This window comes from Dendropsophus ebraccatus, chromosome 1, assembly GCF_027789765.1.
Source record: "Dendropsophus ebraccatus isolate aDenEbr1 chromosome 1, aDenEbr1.pat, whole genome shotgun sequence".
Taxonomy (NCBI): Eukaryota; Metazoa; Chordata; class Amphibia; order Anura; family Hylidae; genus Dendropsophus; species Dendropsophus ebraccatus.
In genome coordinates this window covers 202,863,604-202,877,897 of record NC_091454.1, presented here as the reverse complement: position 1 = coordinate 202,877,897, position 14,294 = coordinate 202,863,604, and the positions used below count along the sequence as shown (strand labels likewise).

At 43.2% G+C, this 14,294-nt stretch overlaps 1 protein-coding gene across 6 annotated transcripts in view; it reads left to right on the top strand.

Annotated features, from left to right (window-relative positions):
- Nucleotides 1–14,294, top strand: part of ANK1 (ankyrin 1) — a 134,146-nt gene that overhangs the window by 76,184 nt on the left and 43,668 nt on the right. For 5 of the 6 annotated variants that reach the window (XM_069944894.1, XM_069944900.1, XM_069944905.1 and 2 more), the window contains 7 exons: nucleotides 983–1,055; nucleotides 7,055–7,148; nucleotides 8,269–8,347; nucleotides 9,369–9,466; nucleotides 11,470–11,694; nucleotides 11,775–11,929; nucleotides 14,081–14,292. In XM_069944894.1, coding sequence (XP_069800995.1) covers nucleotides 983–1,055; nucleotides 7,055–7,148; nucleotides 8,269–8,347; nucleotides 9,369–9,466; nucleotides 11,470–11,694; nucleotides 11,775–11,929; nucleotides 14,081–14,292 — 936 coding nt within the window. The remainder of the gene's footprint in view (nucleotides 1–982; nucleotides 1,056–7,054; nucleotides 7,149–8,268; nucleotides 8,348–9,368; nucleotides 9,467–11,469; nucleotides 11,695–11,774; nucleotides 11,930–14,080; nucleotides 14,293–14,294) is intronic. The other variant, XM_069944912.1, reaches the window with a different exon arrangement.

Here is a 14,294-nt window from a genome sequence, read left to right as displayed (position 1 = left end):
GAAGGGAATTACAAATCTCTGGCACTTTATGGCACCAGTTGATTTGAAAGAAAAAAAAAATTGGTAAACAACCCCTTTAACCAAGAGAGGAGGATCCTGAACAGAGAGCCCCTGTGTCTATCAATACACAGTTCCAATATGGAAATTGATTTTCAAAACTAGACAATCCCTTTAAGAATCCGTTGTTGTAATATGTTAAGCACTTCGGATGACCACAAATACATAAAGTTCAGTGAACTTTTCATTGTGTTCATAATTCCAACATTCCAAATCAAACCGCAGCGATCAGCAAGACATATTCCTGTATATGGCGGCCTGTCCTATATAGGTCACACAGCTTTTTGACAAACTTATGCTACTCACTTACAGATTATTAAAAAAAATTGTGGGTAAAGGAAATGTGAGTATGATAGGTAAAGCTTAGAGGGTTTGTCCAGGAGTAGAAAATCGAATCCAGAAATAGCGCCACTATGATTAATTGGCCGTGTCTGGTACTGCAGCTCACTGACTTTCAAGAGAACGGTGCTAAGGTGCAATATGGAACATGGAGAAGGGTGCAGCTATTCATGGAAAGAAGTACATCCTTGTTTCTATTCCTAGACAACCACTTTAAGTATTGTAAACTTATCGCTATACAAAACTTCACAGCTCCCAGTCGAATGAGCCATAGGGGGTTGTTCAGATGCTGCAGTCACAGACAGCACTTTCATGCAGGGCTTCTGATGGAAAACAGCATGAAGTCACTGCTGGGAATATCTCCACAATGGATCATTGATCTCAGTGCCTGGAGATATGTGCTGTTCTTGCACTGTCGATATCAAATGATTCCCTTAGGCCAATTATATCTGAAATGTCCGATATTTCAGCTTAAGCTGCAGTAACGTCCTATAGCTGTATGTTATTAGATGGCAGATATAGGGGGTGGTAGTCAGGATTATTAGTCGGGTGCCAGGGTCAGTTGGTGACTTTGTCTCTCCCACAGCTAGCCAACGAAAGGCACAGGATGAGCTTCCCAGAAACTGTGGACGAGATGCTGGATGTATCAGAGGACGAAGGTGAGAGGAGCCATCGTGTTACCCGAGAGCCTTACCATTCTTCTGCCCTTACCCCTATCCTGCCTTCCTGTGTCAGTGTATATTTCCTCTACTCCCTCCCATCAGTATTGCCCTCCAGAGTGTCCTCCTCCTCCTGGGCCCTGGATAAAACTGTGGCTGTTCTTACTTTCTAGGAACTCCCCACTTGCCTCTACATGGTAGGAAACTATGGCACTTTTTTACCGACCACAAGACTCATAGCAGCCTGATCCATTCAGCTTCTTCCATTCCATCAGCCTTGACTAAAAAGCCACACAATGCGGCATCTCACTAATATGTTATTTCCTCTTACATCTTAGCATCAACAAAAAAAAAAACTTTTGACATATCGTAGAGACGTGTCAAAAGTTTAGATCTGAGTGCTGAGACCCCGACCAATCACTAGAGGCAGGATCGAGAAGCTGTGGCTAAGCACCTTCTCTCCCCACTTTGTACTAGAAGAAGGTACAGTATATGGCGAGAGAAGAGATCAGCCACATGCTTCTCTCCACTGGTTCTAGTGATCGGTGGGAGTCCACCCCAAGATCAAAACTTCTGACGTGTCGCTAGGACACGTCAAAAGTTTGTTTTTGTTTTTTTTTAAAAAAAAAAACACTTTAAATCAGTATAACATAAAGGAACACTCCAAGAAAACGTGATACACTAAGGCCTAATGCAGAACCTGAGGAGGTGGAGCATGACACAAAGATGCAAAGCACACCAATGTGTCATGCTCCACCCCTTACTCTCAATGCAGTGTATCTGTTAGTACGAAGTACTCCTTTAAGACTAGTTTCAGAATATTGTTTTTGTCTGTGTTGCTGCAAGTTCTGTCCCAGCCCGAATCTAACAACCAAAACTGACAACATCAAACATGTGGCCTAATATGAAAATAAGAATAAGGCTTTTGGATTACACTTATTTGAAACTGGGCTCAATGTCATCTTATTGCTTATATACCAGATATACCATAATCTTTTATATACAAATCATTCCACAGTTCACATTATATATTTGGACAGCATTAGTTTGTATATATTTTTCTTTATTTTCATCCTACGTGATATATTTAGGTTTGTCCTAGTCGTATATAATACTCGCAAAAATTAGATACTGATCTATCCACAAAGCCAGAGAGGTCAATACAGCAATGGCTCTTCACTGCAGTGCCTGACACCGAGATGTCAATATGCTCTTGGCTGTGTCTGGTACTGCAGCTCATCCCTGTCCACTAGAATAAGCACCGCAGTGCCCTCATATGCTCTACCACTATATAACTAGACTGCTGTTATAGGGAGCTCCAGACAACACAGCTAGACTGCTGTTAAAGGGTGCTCCAGACAGCACAGCTAGACTGCTGTTATAGGGGCACTTGAGATTACTCAGCCAGACTGCTGGTATAGGGGAAGGTCCAGACTACACAGCCAGACTGCTGTTATAGGGGGAGGTCCAGACTACACAGCCACACTGCTGTTATAGGGGGAAGTCCAGACTAGACAATCAAACTCTTGTTATAGGGGAAGGTCCAGACTAAACAGCCAGACAGCTGTGATAGGGGGAGCTCCAGACTACACAGCCAGCCTCCTGTTATAAGGGGAGGTCTAGACTACAAAACCAGACTGCTTTTATAGAGGGGTGTGTGTGTGTCCAGACTACACAACCAGACTGCTGATATAATTGGGAGGTACAGACTACACAGCCGGACTGCTGTTATAGGGTGAGGTCCAGACTACACAGCCAGACTAATGTTATAGGGGGAGGTACAGACTACACAGCCAGACTGCTGTTATAGGGGGGGGGTCCAAAATACACAACCAGACTGCTGATGTAATTTGGAGGTACAGAGTACACAACCTGACTGCTGTTGTAAGGGTTATCTAAACTACACAGCCAGACTGCTGTTGTAGGGGGAGGTCCAGACTACACAGCCAGACTACTGTTATAGGTGGAGATCCAGACTACACAGCCAGACTGCTGTTATAGGGGGAGGTCCAGACTACACAGCCAGACTGCTGTTGTAGGGGGAGGTCCAGACTACACAGCCAGACTACTGTTATAGGTGGAGATCTAAACTACACAGCCAGACTGCTGTTATAGGGGAAGTCCAGACTACACAGCCAGACTGCTGTTGTAGGGGGAGGTCCAGACTACACAGCCAGACTACTGTTATAGGAGTAGGTCCAGACTACACAGCCAGACTTCTGTTATAGGGGGAGGTCCAGACTACACAGCCAGACTACTGTTATAGGAGAAGATCCAGACTACACAGCCAGACTACACAGCCAGACTGCTGTTATAGGGGGAGGTCCAGACTACAAAGCCAGACTGCTGTGATAGGGGGAGGTACAGACTACACAGCCAGACTACTGTTATAGGGGAGGGACAGATTGCAGACTATACTATGGGTACTACTGTTTGAATGGTCTGGATCAGATGAGATTGAATCCCATCTGAGGAAAACAAGGAAGTTTCCATTTCAATAAATACCCACTATTCCTGTTTTGCCAAGAAATATAGAGTTCGTATATGAACCAATCACACAGTAGTGTATATCAATTGATAAAAGACAGTCCCTCAACTTTTTTTTAAATTAAGAATTCTGTACTGAATATATATATATATATATATATATATATATATATATATAATTTATCTTTAAAGCAGTCAGGTTGCTTTTATTTTTAATACAGAGCTCCAAATTCCCTGCATGGACCTAGTGCTAAATGATAACATTGTTACCAACTGCAACCACCACTAGAGGGGGCTGAACAGCTGACTGCATACTGCTTATGCATTCAACCCAGTGTGTAAACAGTATGCACACGGCTCATGAGCTCCCCTAGTGGTGGCTGCAGAAAGACAGAAATATTAGGCTGCTAATAAACTTGAAACAGAATGTTATACCTAAAGCCAGTATAGTGCTAGAAGGTGGTGGTTCATTGTAACGTATGTAGGGATTCCCCTGTCGAGTCCTTAATTCTTAATTAATCGTACTCTTCATAAACAATATGTTAACAAAGTATCAGCGATTTATCGTACATTAAGATACAATCATTTTCAGCATTACACTTGGGCTTTCAGAACTTTCTCTCGGCTCTTTGCCGTGTTAATGAGATGTTGGTTTTGCACATCGCTGTATAAACAGAGGTAATTAACATGTTTCATTAGGTTTCCATTGACAGATAATTAGCGTTCATTTACAGCCCAAGTGCTATAGTCTGCATTGTTATGGTATTTGCATGCTGTCTGTGCATTTAATAAGATAGCAGGATGAAAGCTCAGCAAGTTATGGCCTGCGAGAGTATTACCATGGAAAGGAAAGCTGGCTATTTCTAGCTTCATTCATGTGTGGGCCAGCTTTCCCCATGATGTAACGGTGCTGTATAATGTACTGACCTTTAGAAAGGCAATGATTTTTTTTTTTAAGAAATCAAGCTGTTTTACAATATACGCTCTTAATTATTTTCTTATGTTTTCTAAATCCGTCCATTTTAAAAACCTGGCAGGGGCAGGAGGGAATTTGATAACAAGGACGCACTTACCCCTCCCCATGCCCGCGGTGGGACTGGCCGCGGGACCCCTGTTGGAAGTCATAACATCGGGGGTGCCCTAGTTGTGCTGACGTCACATCATGACATTTAGGGAAAGTGCCTGACCTGGCTAACGGACTGGCTGCTCAGCCAGTCAGTGACTAGAGCTGCGTTCCGCCCCAGTCACTGATTGGCTGAGCAGGCTGTCAATTATCCGGGTCGTAAGGTCGGCAGCAGAGGAGATCCCGGTGCCCGGCAGGGTCCCAGGGGCAGTCTCGCAGCTTACGGCGGGCACAGGGAGAGGTAAGTTCGCACTTGTTATCAAATTCCTCCCTGCCGGCTGCCGGACTTCTCCTTTAAATAAACATTATACATATGGCCACTAGGTGTCTCCTTTCCTGTCAAACTGCTGTCCATGCTCCCTCCATGCTGATTTTTGGTCTTTGCTCTGTTCAAAAGAGACCAAACACAGGAAGTCCCAGTCCTTTGCACGCTTACAGACATGGTTTGGTAATGATAAACAGCCGTTTAAGAGCACACACAGAGCAGGACAAGTCTTTAATGCACCTGTACACAGCAGCTCCACATCCACGTACAGTAGAAGAGAATACTAGGAGTGCTCGCATTGTATGGTCAGCTCTCCTGCCACACAGCACTAAAACCTCTGTAAGCACAGTGACATTATACTGACTACATTGTTACATAACAAAGAGCATTGTCTCCTGGTAAGCTGCAGAACTGATAATAGAATTAGTATTAGTTAATTGCCCTCAGTTGATATACAACCTACATGATGGACAGGTGTCTTTTCTTGTATGAGCGGCAAAGAACTGGGACTTCCTGTGTTTGGTCTCTTCTTTTGAACAGAGAAAAACTAATATCAGCATAGAGGGAGCATGCAGCAGTTTGGCCATATGTATAACGCTGATTTAAACATAGAAAACATAAAAAAGGAAGCGGCTATACTGCTAGTAAACTGCTTGTGACAAAAAAAAATTTTTTTGCAACCCACTATGATTTCCCAAGGGCACCTGTGATGTCATATGATGAGTGATGTCATTATACCTGAGACATCAAATTTTCAGGATGGTGGCTGTGTAGCCTGTTTTTTTCCCTTTAAGGGGTGATCCCAAGATTGTTATGCCCTGTCCACAGGATAGGAGATAACTAGCTGATCAATTGGGTTCTGACTGCTGGGATCCCCACTGGTCATGAAAATGAAGGTCAGTGGTCTGCCGTAAGTAAATGGAGCACCAGCATGCACGCTCAATGGTGATCAAAAGCCATAAAGAATGAATGGAGCGGTGGTAGACTATGCACTCTGGTGCTCCATTCACTTGGGGGACACTTCACCTCCATTCTTATGATCAGTGGGGATCCCAGCAGTCAGATCAGCTAGCTATGCCCTATCCTATGGAAGACTATTAAACCTTGGGATCACCCCTTCAATAGTGAAGTGAGTTATTGTGCTTTATTAACAAGTGTTCTGGCCCTTTATGGATTAACTCACTACTATGAAGTCACCATAATTTTAATATGGCAACCATGTAGCCCTTTATTGCCGTTAAATGGGTTTCCAATCTGAAGCCAAACCGGGTAGTAAGTGTCCACTTTTCCTGCAGCGCCCCCACAGGGAAAATGAAGCATTACACAGATGCTCTGTGTAATGTGTCTCTACATGTGGAAATGAGAATGCAACATATGCATTAGCACTAGTCCTTATATTTGTTGGTGCATTCACTATTTCGATAGACGCCACATTCTGGCTCTGGTTGCCCAGTTAGCCCCTTTAACCCTCCTATAAGCTTATTCTCATGCCAATGTTTGCCCCTCGGAGGTCTTACTCCTTCCCAATCTATAATATGGAATTATAAGGGACACACGGACCACTGCTGGGGTGCTGATAGAGTATAAAGCCAAGGTATGGTTGGGTTTCCACAAAGTAACATAGCACCTGAGCACATGTGCAGTCCAGACATTGAGCCACATGTACAAGCAATTGTCACAATACTTTTTATACACTTCTCCCTCCTGTAAGTTTGTATGTTACACCTGCTTTAGCTTACAGAGTAATGTAGGGAAGCATTAATCCCCATTTCTATAAGTCATTAACATAGCCACGCCTCTCATTAGCATAATGCATACTATTACAGGCTTCTGCAATCTCTCTCTGGGTCATTACAGCCGCACCTATCCGATATGTATGTCCGCGTGCTTGTTTGCACGTTGTGTGTGTGTATGTGGTTGTCTACTTGCACGCGTTATTTTTATTTATTTTTTTGCTGTGTTATTTGTGTATGTCACACTCCTATGTTCCTATGTAAAGTTATACTAGAAATCCTATGGATGTGTACATACACTGACAGCGTTTATATGTCAATCCCATTTGTTATCAATGTGTGATCCTAGTTATTGGCAGAGGTCTGTATTTCCCCCCTTTACTGTCTTCAGGAGAGGAGCCTCCAGACTTCAGACCTCCCCCCACAGGACCGCGGGAGCCTGATGAAGACACAGACATGGAGTTCTTACCCAAACTGGAGCAGGTGTAAGTACAAATAGATGTTACTCTGAGAATTCCTTAATAATATCATATTGGCAGTGCTGTGTTGGGAAAGACTTCAGAAGTAAAGGATCTAGGGGTAGTCAATACTGACAGCCTTAAAATAAGTCAGTGGGGAAAGCAAATTCTATGCTGGGCTGTATATATATATAATGGTATGCTGGGCTGTATATATATATATATATATATATATATATATATATAATGGTATGCTGGGCTGTAATATATAATGGTATGCTGGGCTGTATATATATATAATAGTATGCTGGGCTGTATATATATATATATATATATATATATATATATATATATATAATGGTATGCTGGGCTGTAATATATAATGGTATGCTGGGCTGTATATATATATAATAGTATGCTGGGCTGTATAGGAAAGACTTAAAGGGGTTTTCCAGCACAAACTGCTGCTGGGGACATAACAGTACAGTAAACTTACCTGTCTCGCTCCATTCCCAGAGAAAATGGCTGCCTACCATAGAGTGCACTATTCTGTGCTAATCACTATGCTGAGCGGCCATTTCCTGTGGGAACAGCATACAATGAGAGTGGGCAGCGCAGTAACTGGCAGTTGTGGCAAACCAAGACAGGTAAGTATACTGTTCGCTGTGTCCTCCACAGCCCCGGCAGCATTGTAGACTTTAGTTTATGCCAGACAACCCCTTTAATCATCTAAATCGGGATAGTCGGTATAATCTGAAAGAAGAGAAAGGGGGGACGTGATTGAATCCTTTAATAATAATCTAATTACAAGAGACACAATCTGAGGTTATTGGGGGAAGGATCAGAAGCAACGTGAGAAAATATGACTTTACTGAAAGAGTAGTAGATGCTTGGAACAAACTTCCAGCAGATGTGATAGGTAGATTTACAGTAAGTGAATGTAAACCTGCCTGGGATAAACATCTATCTATTCTAAGGTAATAAGAAAGGAAATACTAAGGGCCGACTGGAAGGACAAGGCGGCTTTTCTGCCGACAATCTTCTATGTTTCTGTTATATTCTATTCTATAATGCCATATCAGGTTATACAGTACAAGTACGTCATTTTTATTTTCTATAAATAATCCAGTTTGCTTTTCTTATACAGAATTGGATCACCTGCAATACCCAGAATCCCCTGTGTCACTCCAGAAACAGTCATTCTTAAAAAAGAGGAGGACGAACCAGTAAATATCGCTAACATAAGCAGTAACGTAACACACTACCGCCACCACATAGCACATTGATTGAGAGAACCGCTTTCCCATGTTCTTCAGCAGTTTTTCATTTCCCCAGTGTGCAATAGAAGTTAGGGTTTAACATGTGGAGGTGCAGAGAGATTAAAGGGGGCAACGCTGTCAATGTATTATTACAGATCTAGTGGTTAGGCTGGGTTCGCACTGCATTTTACACTGTATTCTGTAACACTAATCATATGGCAATAATAGTAACTAAAGATCAGTTTCCGAGAAGGATAGACAACAGTCTTTTAGCTGAGTAACGGTCTTTATGGAAGAAGCGTTACTCCCCCTTCATTTAATTGGTCAACAGTGTCAACTGGGCAGGGCTTCACTGCAGTTGGGCCTTCTCTCGCTGTGAAGCCCCGCCCAGGTGGCTGTGTTCACAAAACTGAGTCTTAACTGGCTGCAATTCTTGTAGGGACTGTCTACTGATCTGTCCCAGAATGTGGACCTTGCATAAGACAGGGAACTGGATCAGTAAAAGGACATTTCTTGAATAACATTTCGGAAACATGAGGAATGTAGGGACATATTAAATGGAAGATCCTCCTTAGTGCTTGATACCATGAACATTAGATGATATAGGGTCACTCAGAGATGGAGCCATGTCCGAGCCTACATGGCACCATAAAACAAATTATGTACAATGATCAATGAAGTCATACATGAATGATAGAATCGAGAAGCAGCTGTCATCTGGCGTAATATTCACAGCAGACATCGGGGGGATAGAGGCCTCTATAACTGGTATTGGCAAGGAGCATCATAACCTAGAAGGGCCCTTGTGTTCCCAATTTGTTGAGAATAGAGAAGACCAGTGTGTCAGCTTCTCCCCTTTAGTGTATTTCTGCTGTATGTTCTCTCAATATTCTATTTTCAATTATGTATTTCTCATCTAAACTTCTCATAGTATAGATGGAAACCCCAAATTATCAAGAAATATAACTCTGTATGTCTCTGCCTTTAGTTGTCTAGAGAACTAGACGATGAGTCTCTGATCCCCAGCAGCCCGGCCACCGAAACATCGGACAACATCAGTCCTGTGGCCAGTCCTGTCCATACAGGGTAAGTGACAACAAGGACATGCTCACATCCATCCTTGTAATGGGAAATGTCCCTCTGCTAGATAAGTAGATGGCTATGTTGTACATGGCACATGGCAGGTGGGTAGCTACTTTATCACGTGTATGGCCATTGTAAAAATGTAAGGAACATCAAAGTTACCTGAGATTAAAGGCTCCCATAGACATCTGGCACGTGTGAGCCTAACATGGTAAGTAGTATTATAATAATAGCGGGACAAATCTGACCTGCTGATACGTTCCTATAGTGCATGGGGCACTGAGGATGAAGGTAAGTTTGTTAACTTTATCCTCTGTGCCATTTAAATGCAGTATTTAGTATTTAGGCTGGTGCACTGGGGGAGAGACTACAGCACCCAGTGCACCGATTCAGCCCACCCACGGCTGTCCCGCTCTGCTGATCTTCATTAGGAGCGATGGGCATCTTCAGCACCTTGTGCACAATAGGGACATATCCATTTATCACATATCTACTATTTATCATATCTATCACCCACACCCTTTCTAAAGGGAAATTAGGTGGTACTGGGTATTGGGTGGTTACACACCCCACTTGTTAATGCTGTGTATTTCCCCCTATAACAACAATGACAGCTTGAAGTGTTTTATGGTAGTTGTGGATGAGGCTCTTTATTTTCTCAGATGGTAAAGCTGCCCATTCTTCTTGGCTAAAAGCCTTTAGTTCCTGTAAGTTTCTGGGCTGTCTTGCATGAACTGCACGCTTGAGATCTCCCCAGAGTGGCTCAATGATATTGAGGTCAGGAGACAGAGATGGCCACTCCAGAACCTTCACTTTGTTCTGCTGTAGCCAATGACAGGTCAATCATGCCAACTAAAAGCATCCAAATGACCCTGATCAAAAGTTCACATACCCTTTTGATTTGGCTTAATAACATGCACAGAAGTTGACACAAATTGACAAAAATTTCAGTCACAACTGCCAGAAAAATTATTTGGGATGCAAATAAACCCCCCCACAAATAGCATTAACTGAAATACAGGACTCGCTGAAAACTAGCTGTTTGGCTGTTTTCCGATGCACAATAAGGAGGCACTTGAAGAAAATGGGCTGCATGGTCCAGTCTCCAAAAGAAAGCCATTACTGCGCAAATGCAATTGTATCTCACCTACAATACGCCAAACAGCACAGAGATGAGCCTCAAAACTTCTGGAACACAAGGTCATTTGGAGTGATGAGACCAAAATCAAAATTTTTGGCCTCAACCACAAATTTGTAGAGGAGTCAACAAGGCCTATGATTAAAGGAACACCATGCCTACTGTAAAGCACAGAAGTGGATTACTGATGTTTGAGACACAGGAAACTTGGTCAAAGTTGAAGGAAAGATGAATGTAGCATGTTATCAGCAAATACTGGAAATAAATTTGCACTCATCAGCCTGGAAGCTGCGCATGTGAAGTACTTGGACGTTCCAACATGACAACGATCCAAAACACAAGTTGACTGGCCATTGACTACAGCAGAACAAAGTGAAGGTTCTGGAGTGGCCATCTCAGTCTCCTGACCTCAGTATCATTGAGATATATACATATTTAGATAGATAGGATATAGATAAATAGATAGATATGCATAATTATTTTCCTATGTTACACAATCCTGACAACATTGCAGAAAGAAAGTAAACTAGGACGTCCTTGTCTGTAAATCTGGATCTGTGCACATGGTAACAGGTTTATAGTAGGGGAATGTTACATAAAAGCCACCACGCAACCTCAACAAGTATTGTGGCGCAGATGGTGTTTTCATATGCCGCCATGTAGCTGTCATAAATCCGGTTTATAAATAATTGTTGGCAGCTGCAGATTGGATTATGCAACAAATATTCATAATTTAAAATGAGACAAAAGAATCATTCTATTGATCTGGTGACCATGGCGATGCCAGGATTGGTGCTGCCCCTACCAGCTTTCATGCCTATAACCGGCAATCAGATTATTATAAACTTTGAATTATTTTTTATTGCAGGTTTTTAGTCAGTTTTATGGTAGACGCCCGAGGTGGATCAATGCGTGGAAGCCGTCACAATGGTCTGAGGGTCATCATCCCACCCAGGACTTGTGCTGCCCCCACAAGAATTACATGTCGCCTTGTCAAACCGCAAAAGCTTAACTGTCCCCCTCCATTGGGTGAGGAAGAGGGGCTGACCAGCAGGATCATTGCTCTGGGTCCTACAGGGGCACAGTTCCTTAGGTGGGTGCCAAAACTTGCTATATTATCACCACTTTTAATACCTTTGTACTCCCTTACATGTCCCACTCCCATTCCCATAGCCCTGTGGTGGTGGAGATCCCTCACTTTTCTTCAGTGGGACGTGGTGACCGGGAGCTGGTTATCCTGCGTAGTGATAACGGGTCAGTGTGGAAGGAACATCAGAACCGCTATGGAAAGGAATACTTGGAGGAGGCACTGAGCGGTATGGATGAAGGTAAGATGTGGCCTTTATACTCACTACTTTGACCCTAACTAAAATGTGGAGCAACCTGGCAGCAGCTGGTTCCTCTCCCTGCAGTGCCACCCTGTGGAAAAACAAAGCATTACACTGAAATCAATAGGCTTTTTGTGTAACACATGAACATGTCGGGTCCTCCAGCACAAGAGACACTCTTTCTAGCTGCTAAGGGTTTGCTTACATATGTCTGGTGATCAAGAATGACCCCAGATGGGAATACAAGATGTGAGAAGCTGGATGCATTGCACTTTTTTTTCTTTAATGTGGTTAACCAAAAAATATACCAGATTGCTGGATATACCTGGGTCCACCATTGTAGATGATGGTTATTATTATTAGGGACCTATTAAAGGGGTTATCTAGCATTAGAAAAATATAGCACAAAATAATGTCTGAGCAGCACCACCGCAGTCATATAGATAGTCCGGTGCCTGTAGATAAGTCCCGACCACGGACTTCCAATAAGTAGAGAAATGTATTCCACGGCACACGGCTGCAATTCCAAATGAAAGTGTTTATTCCATCAAAGGTGATAAAATAACATAGTGCAGCACAGCAAGTTTAAAGTAAGTGCACTTACTTTAAACTTGCTGTGCTGCACTATGTTATATTATCACCTTTGATGGAATAAACACTTTCATTTGGAATTGCAGCCGTGTGCCGTGGAATACATTTCTCTACTTATTAGAAAAACATAGCCACTTTCTCCCAGAAACGGCAGGACTCTTGTCTCCAGTTTGGGTTTAGGTTTTGCCAATATTTCCTAATCAGATACTTGGGTTTTCTAAACTAGTAATCCCCTTTCATATGGTTGCACTGGGAGAGTTGATGATTTTAATGTTCCCGTTGGGAGTTTAAAGGGGAACTCCAGTGATCACATAAAAAATAAAATGCACAAAAAGCATATACAGTAGGTGCCCTCACTGATCCCCCACTGATTGTTTGGCACCTTTTCCACTTGTCTACGCTGCTCCTAGCCAAGCCACAGGTTCAAACTTTTACAAATGATCCCAGTTTTACATCATGGCACCTGGCCGGAAAACTACATCTTCCAGCATGCACTGCACTTCAGAGCCAACTGCTCGGTACCTGCCCCTGTCTTGTACAATCTGCCTAAAACTGGCTCAATCTGCTTCGCACAGTAAACACAGTATCTATCTATTTATCTACCTACTTAGATAGATTAGAGAAAGAGAGAGAGAGAAAGAAACAACAGTGTCTCCTTTCCCCTATACTACTCAGGAAAGGCTGCTGTTTCTCGATCCTTGGCGAGATGATCACTGCTAGGTGTGTTGTCAGTGTTGGGCGGATTTACAGATGAACTGTTACAGCTTGCCTGGTAACAGAAGAAACAGAGATCATATGACTTCTTTCTCAGAAGGGAGGGGAAGCACAGAGTAGTGGAGACAGAGTGGACCAGGAAGTGAGAATTTTCAGCAGCTTAGGGTGTGAGTGCAGGATGTGCTGCAGACAAGTGGACCAATTCATGTAATAGAAGCCTATTACACACAAGCTTACATTATAGGTGGGGATTGAACAGTGTTAAATATCTCTTAGGGTTCAAACACACACGACAGATCCGCAGCGAGTTTCCGGCTGTGAATACGCACCTGATCCCGGCTCCGGCTTCCTCCGGCTTGCTTCGGGGCTCCCGACGTCTTCATGGCCTGCTCAGCCAGTCAGTGCGTTGCGATGGGGCATCGCATTGATTGGCAGAGCGGGACGTGTCGGGAACCAGCGAAGGAAGCCAGAGCCGGGATCAGGTTAACAAGGCAGGCTGCTGTTAAACTCGCAGCGGGATGTGCATCCCACTGCGAGTTTGTCTGCACATAGAGGAGACAGGGCACAGATCCGCAGCAGATCTTGCCAAGTATTCACAGCGAGAAACTCGCTGCGGATCCGTCGTGTGTGTTTGTACCCTCAACCAGAGTTCCCCTTTAACGTTGACCCTGTTGTATATGGAATGACTTTGGAATATATTATAGCTGCAATATACTCTCTTCCATTTGTTTTATGGTGCAGTATACTCTCTTGCTATGAGCAGCATTTCTTATGTTGGTTAAACATGATAAAAAAAGTATATGACAAGTTTTTATATTGTGTTCTTTTCTATGTTCCCACTCTTAGAGCTGGAGAGTGAAGAGGAGTTACATAAGAAGCGCCTTTGTCGTATCGTCACCACCGACTTCCCGCTCTACTTTGTGGTGATGTCACGGGTATGCCAAGATTGTGAACTCATTGGGCCAGAAGGAGGCATCCTTAAAAGCCGGCTTGTGCCTCAAGTTCAAGCCACCTTCCCCCCCACCGCTGTAACCAAGAAAGTAAAGTTATCGCTGCAAGT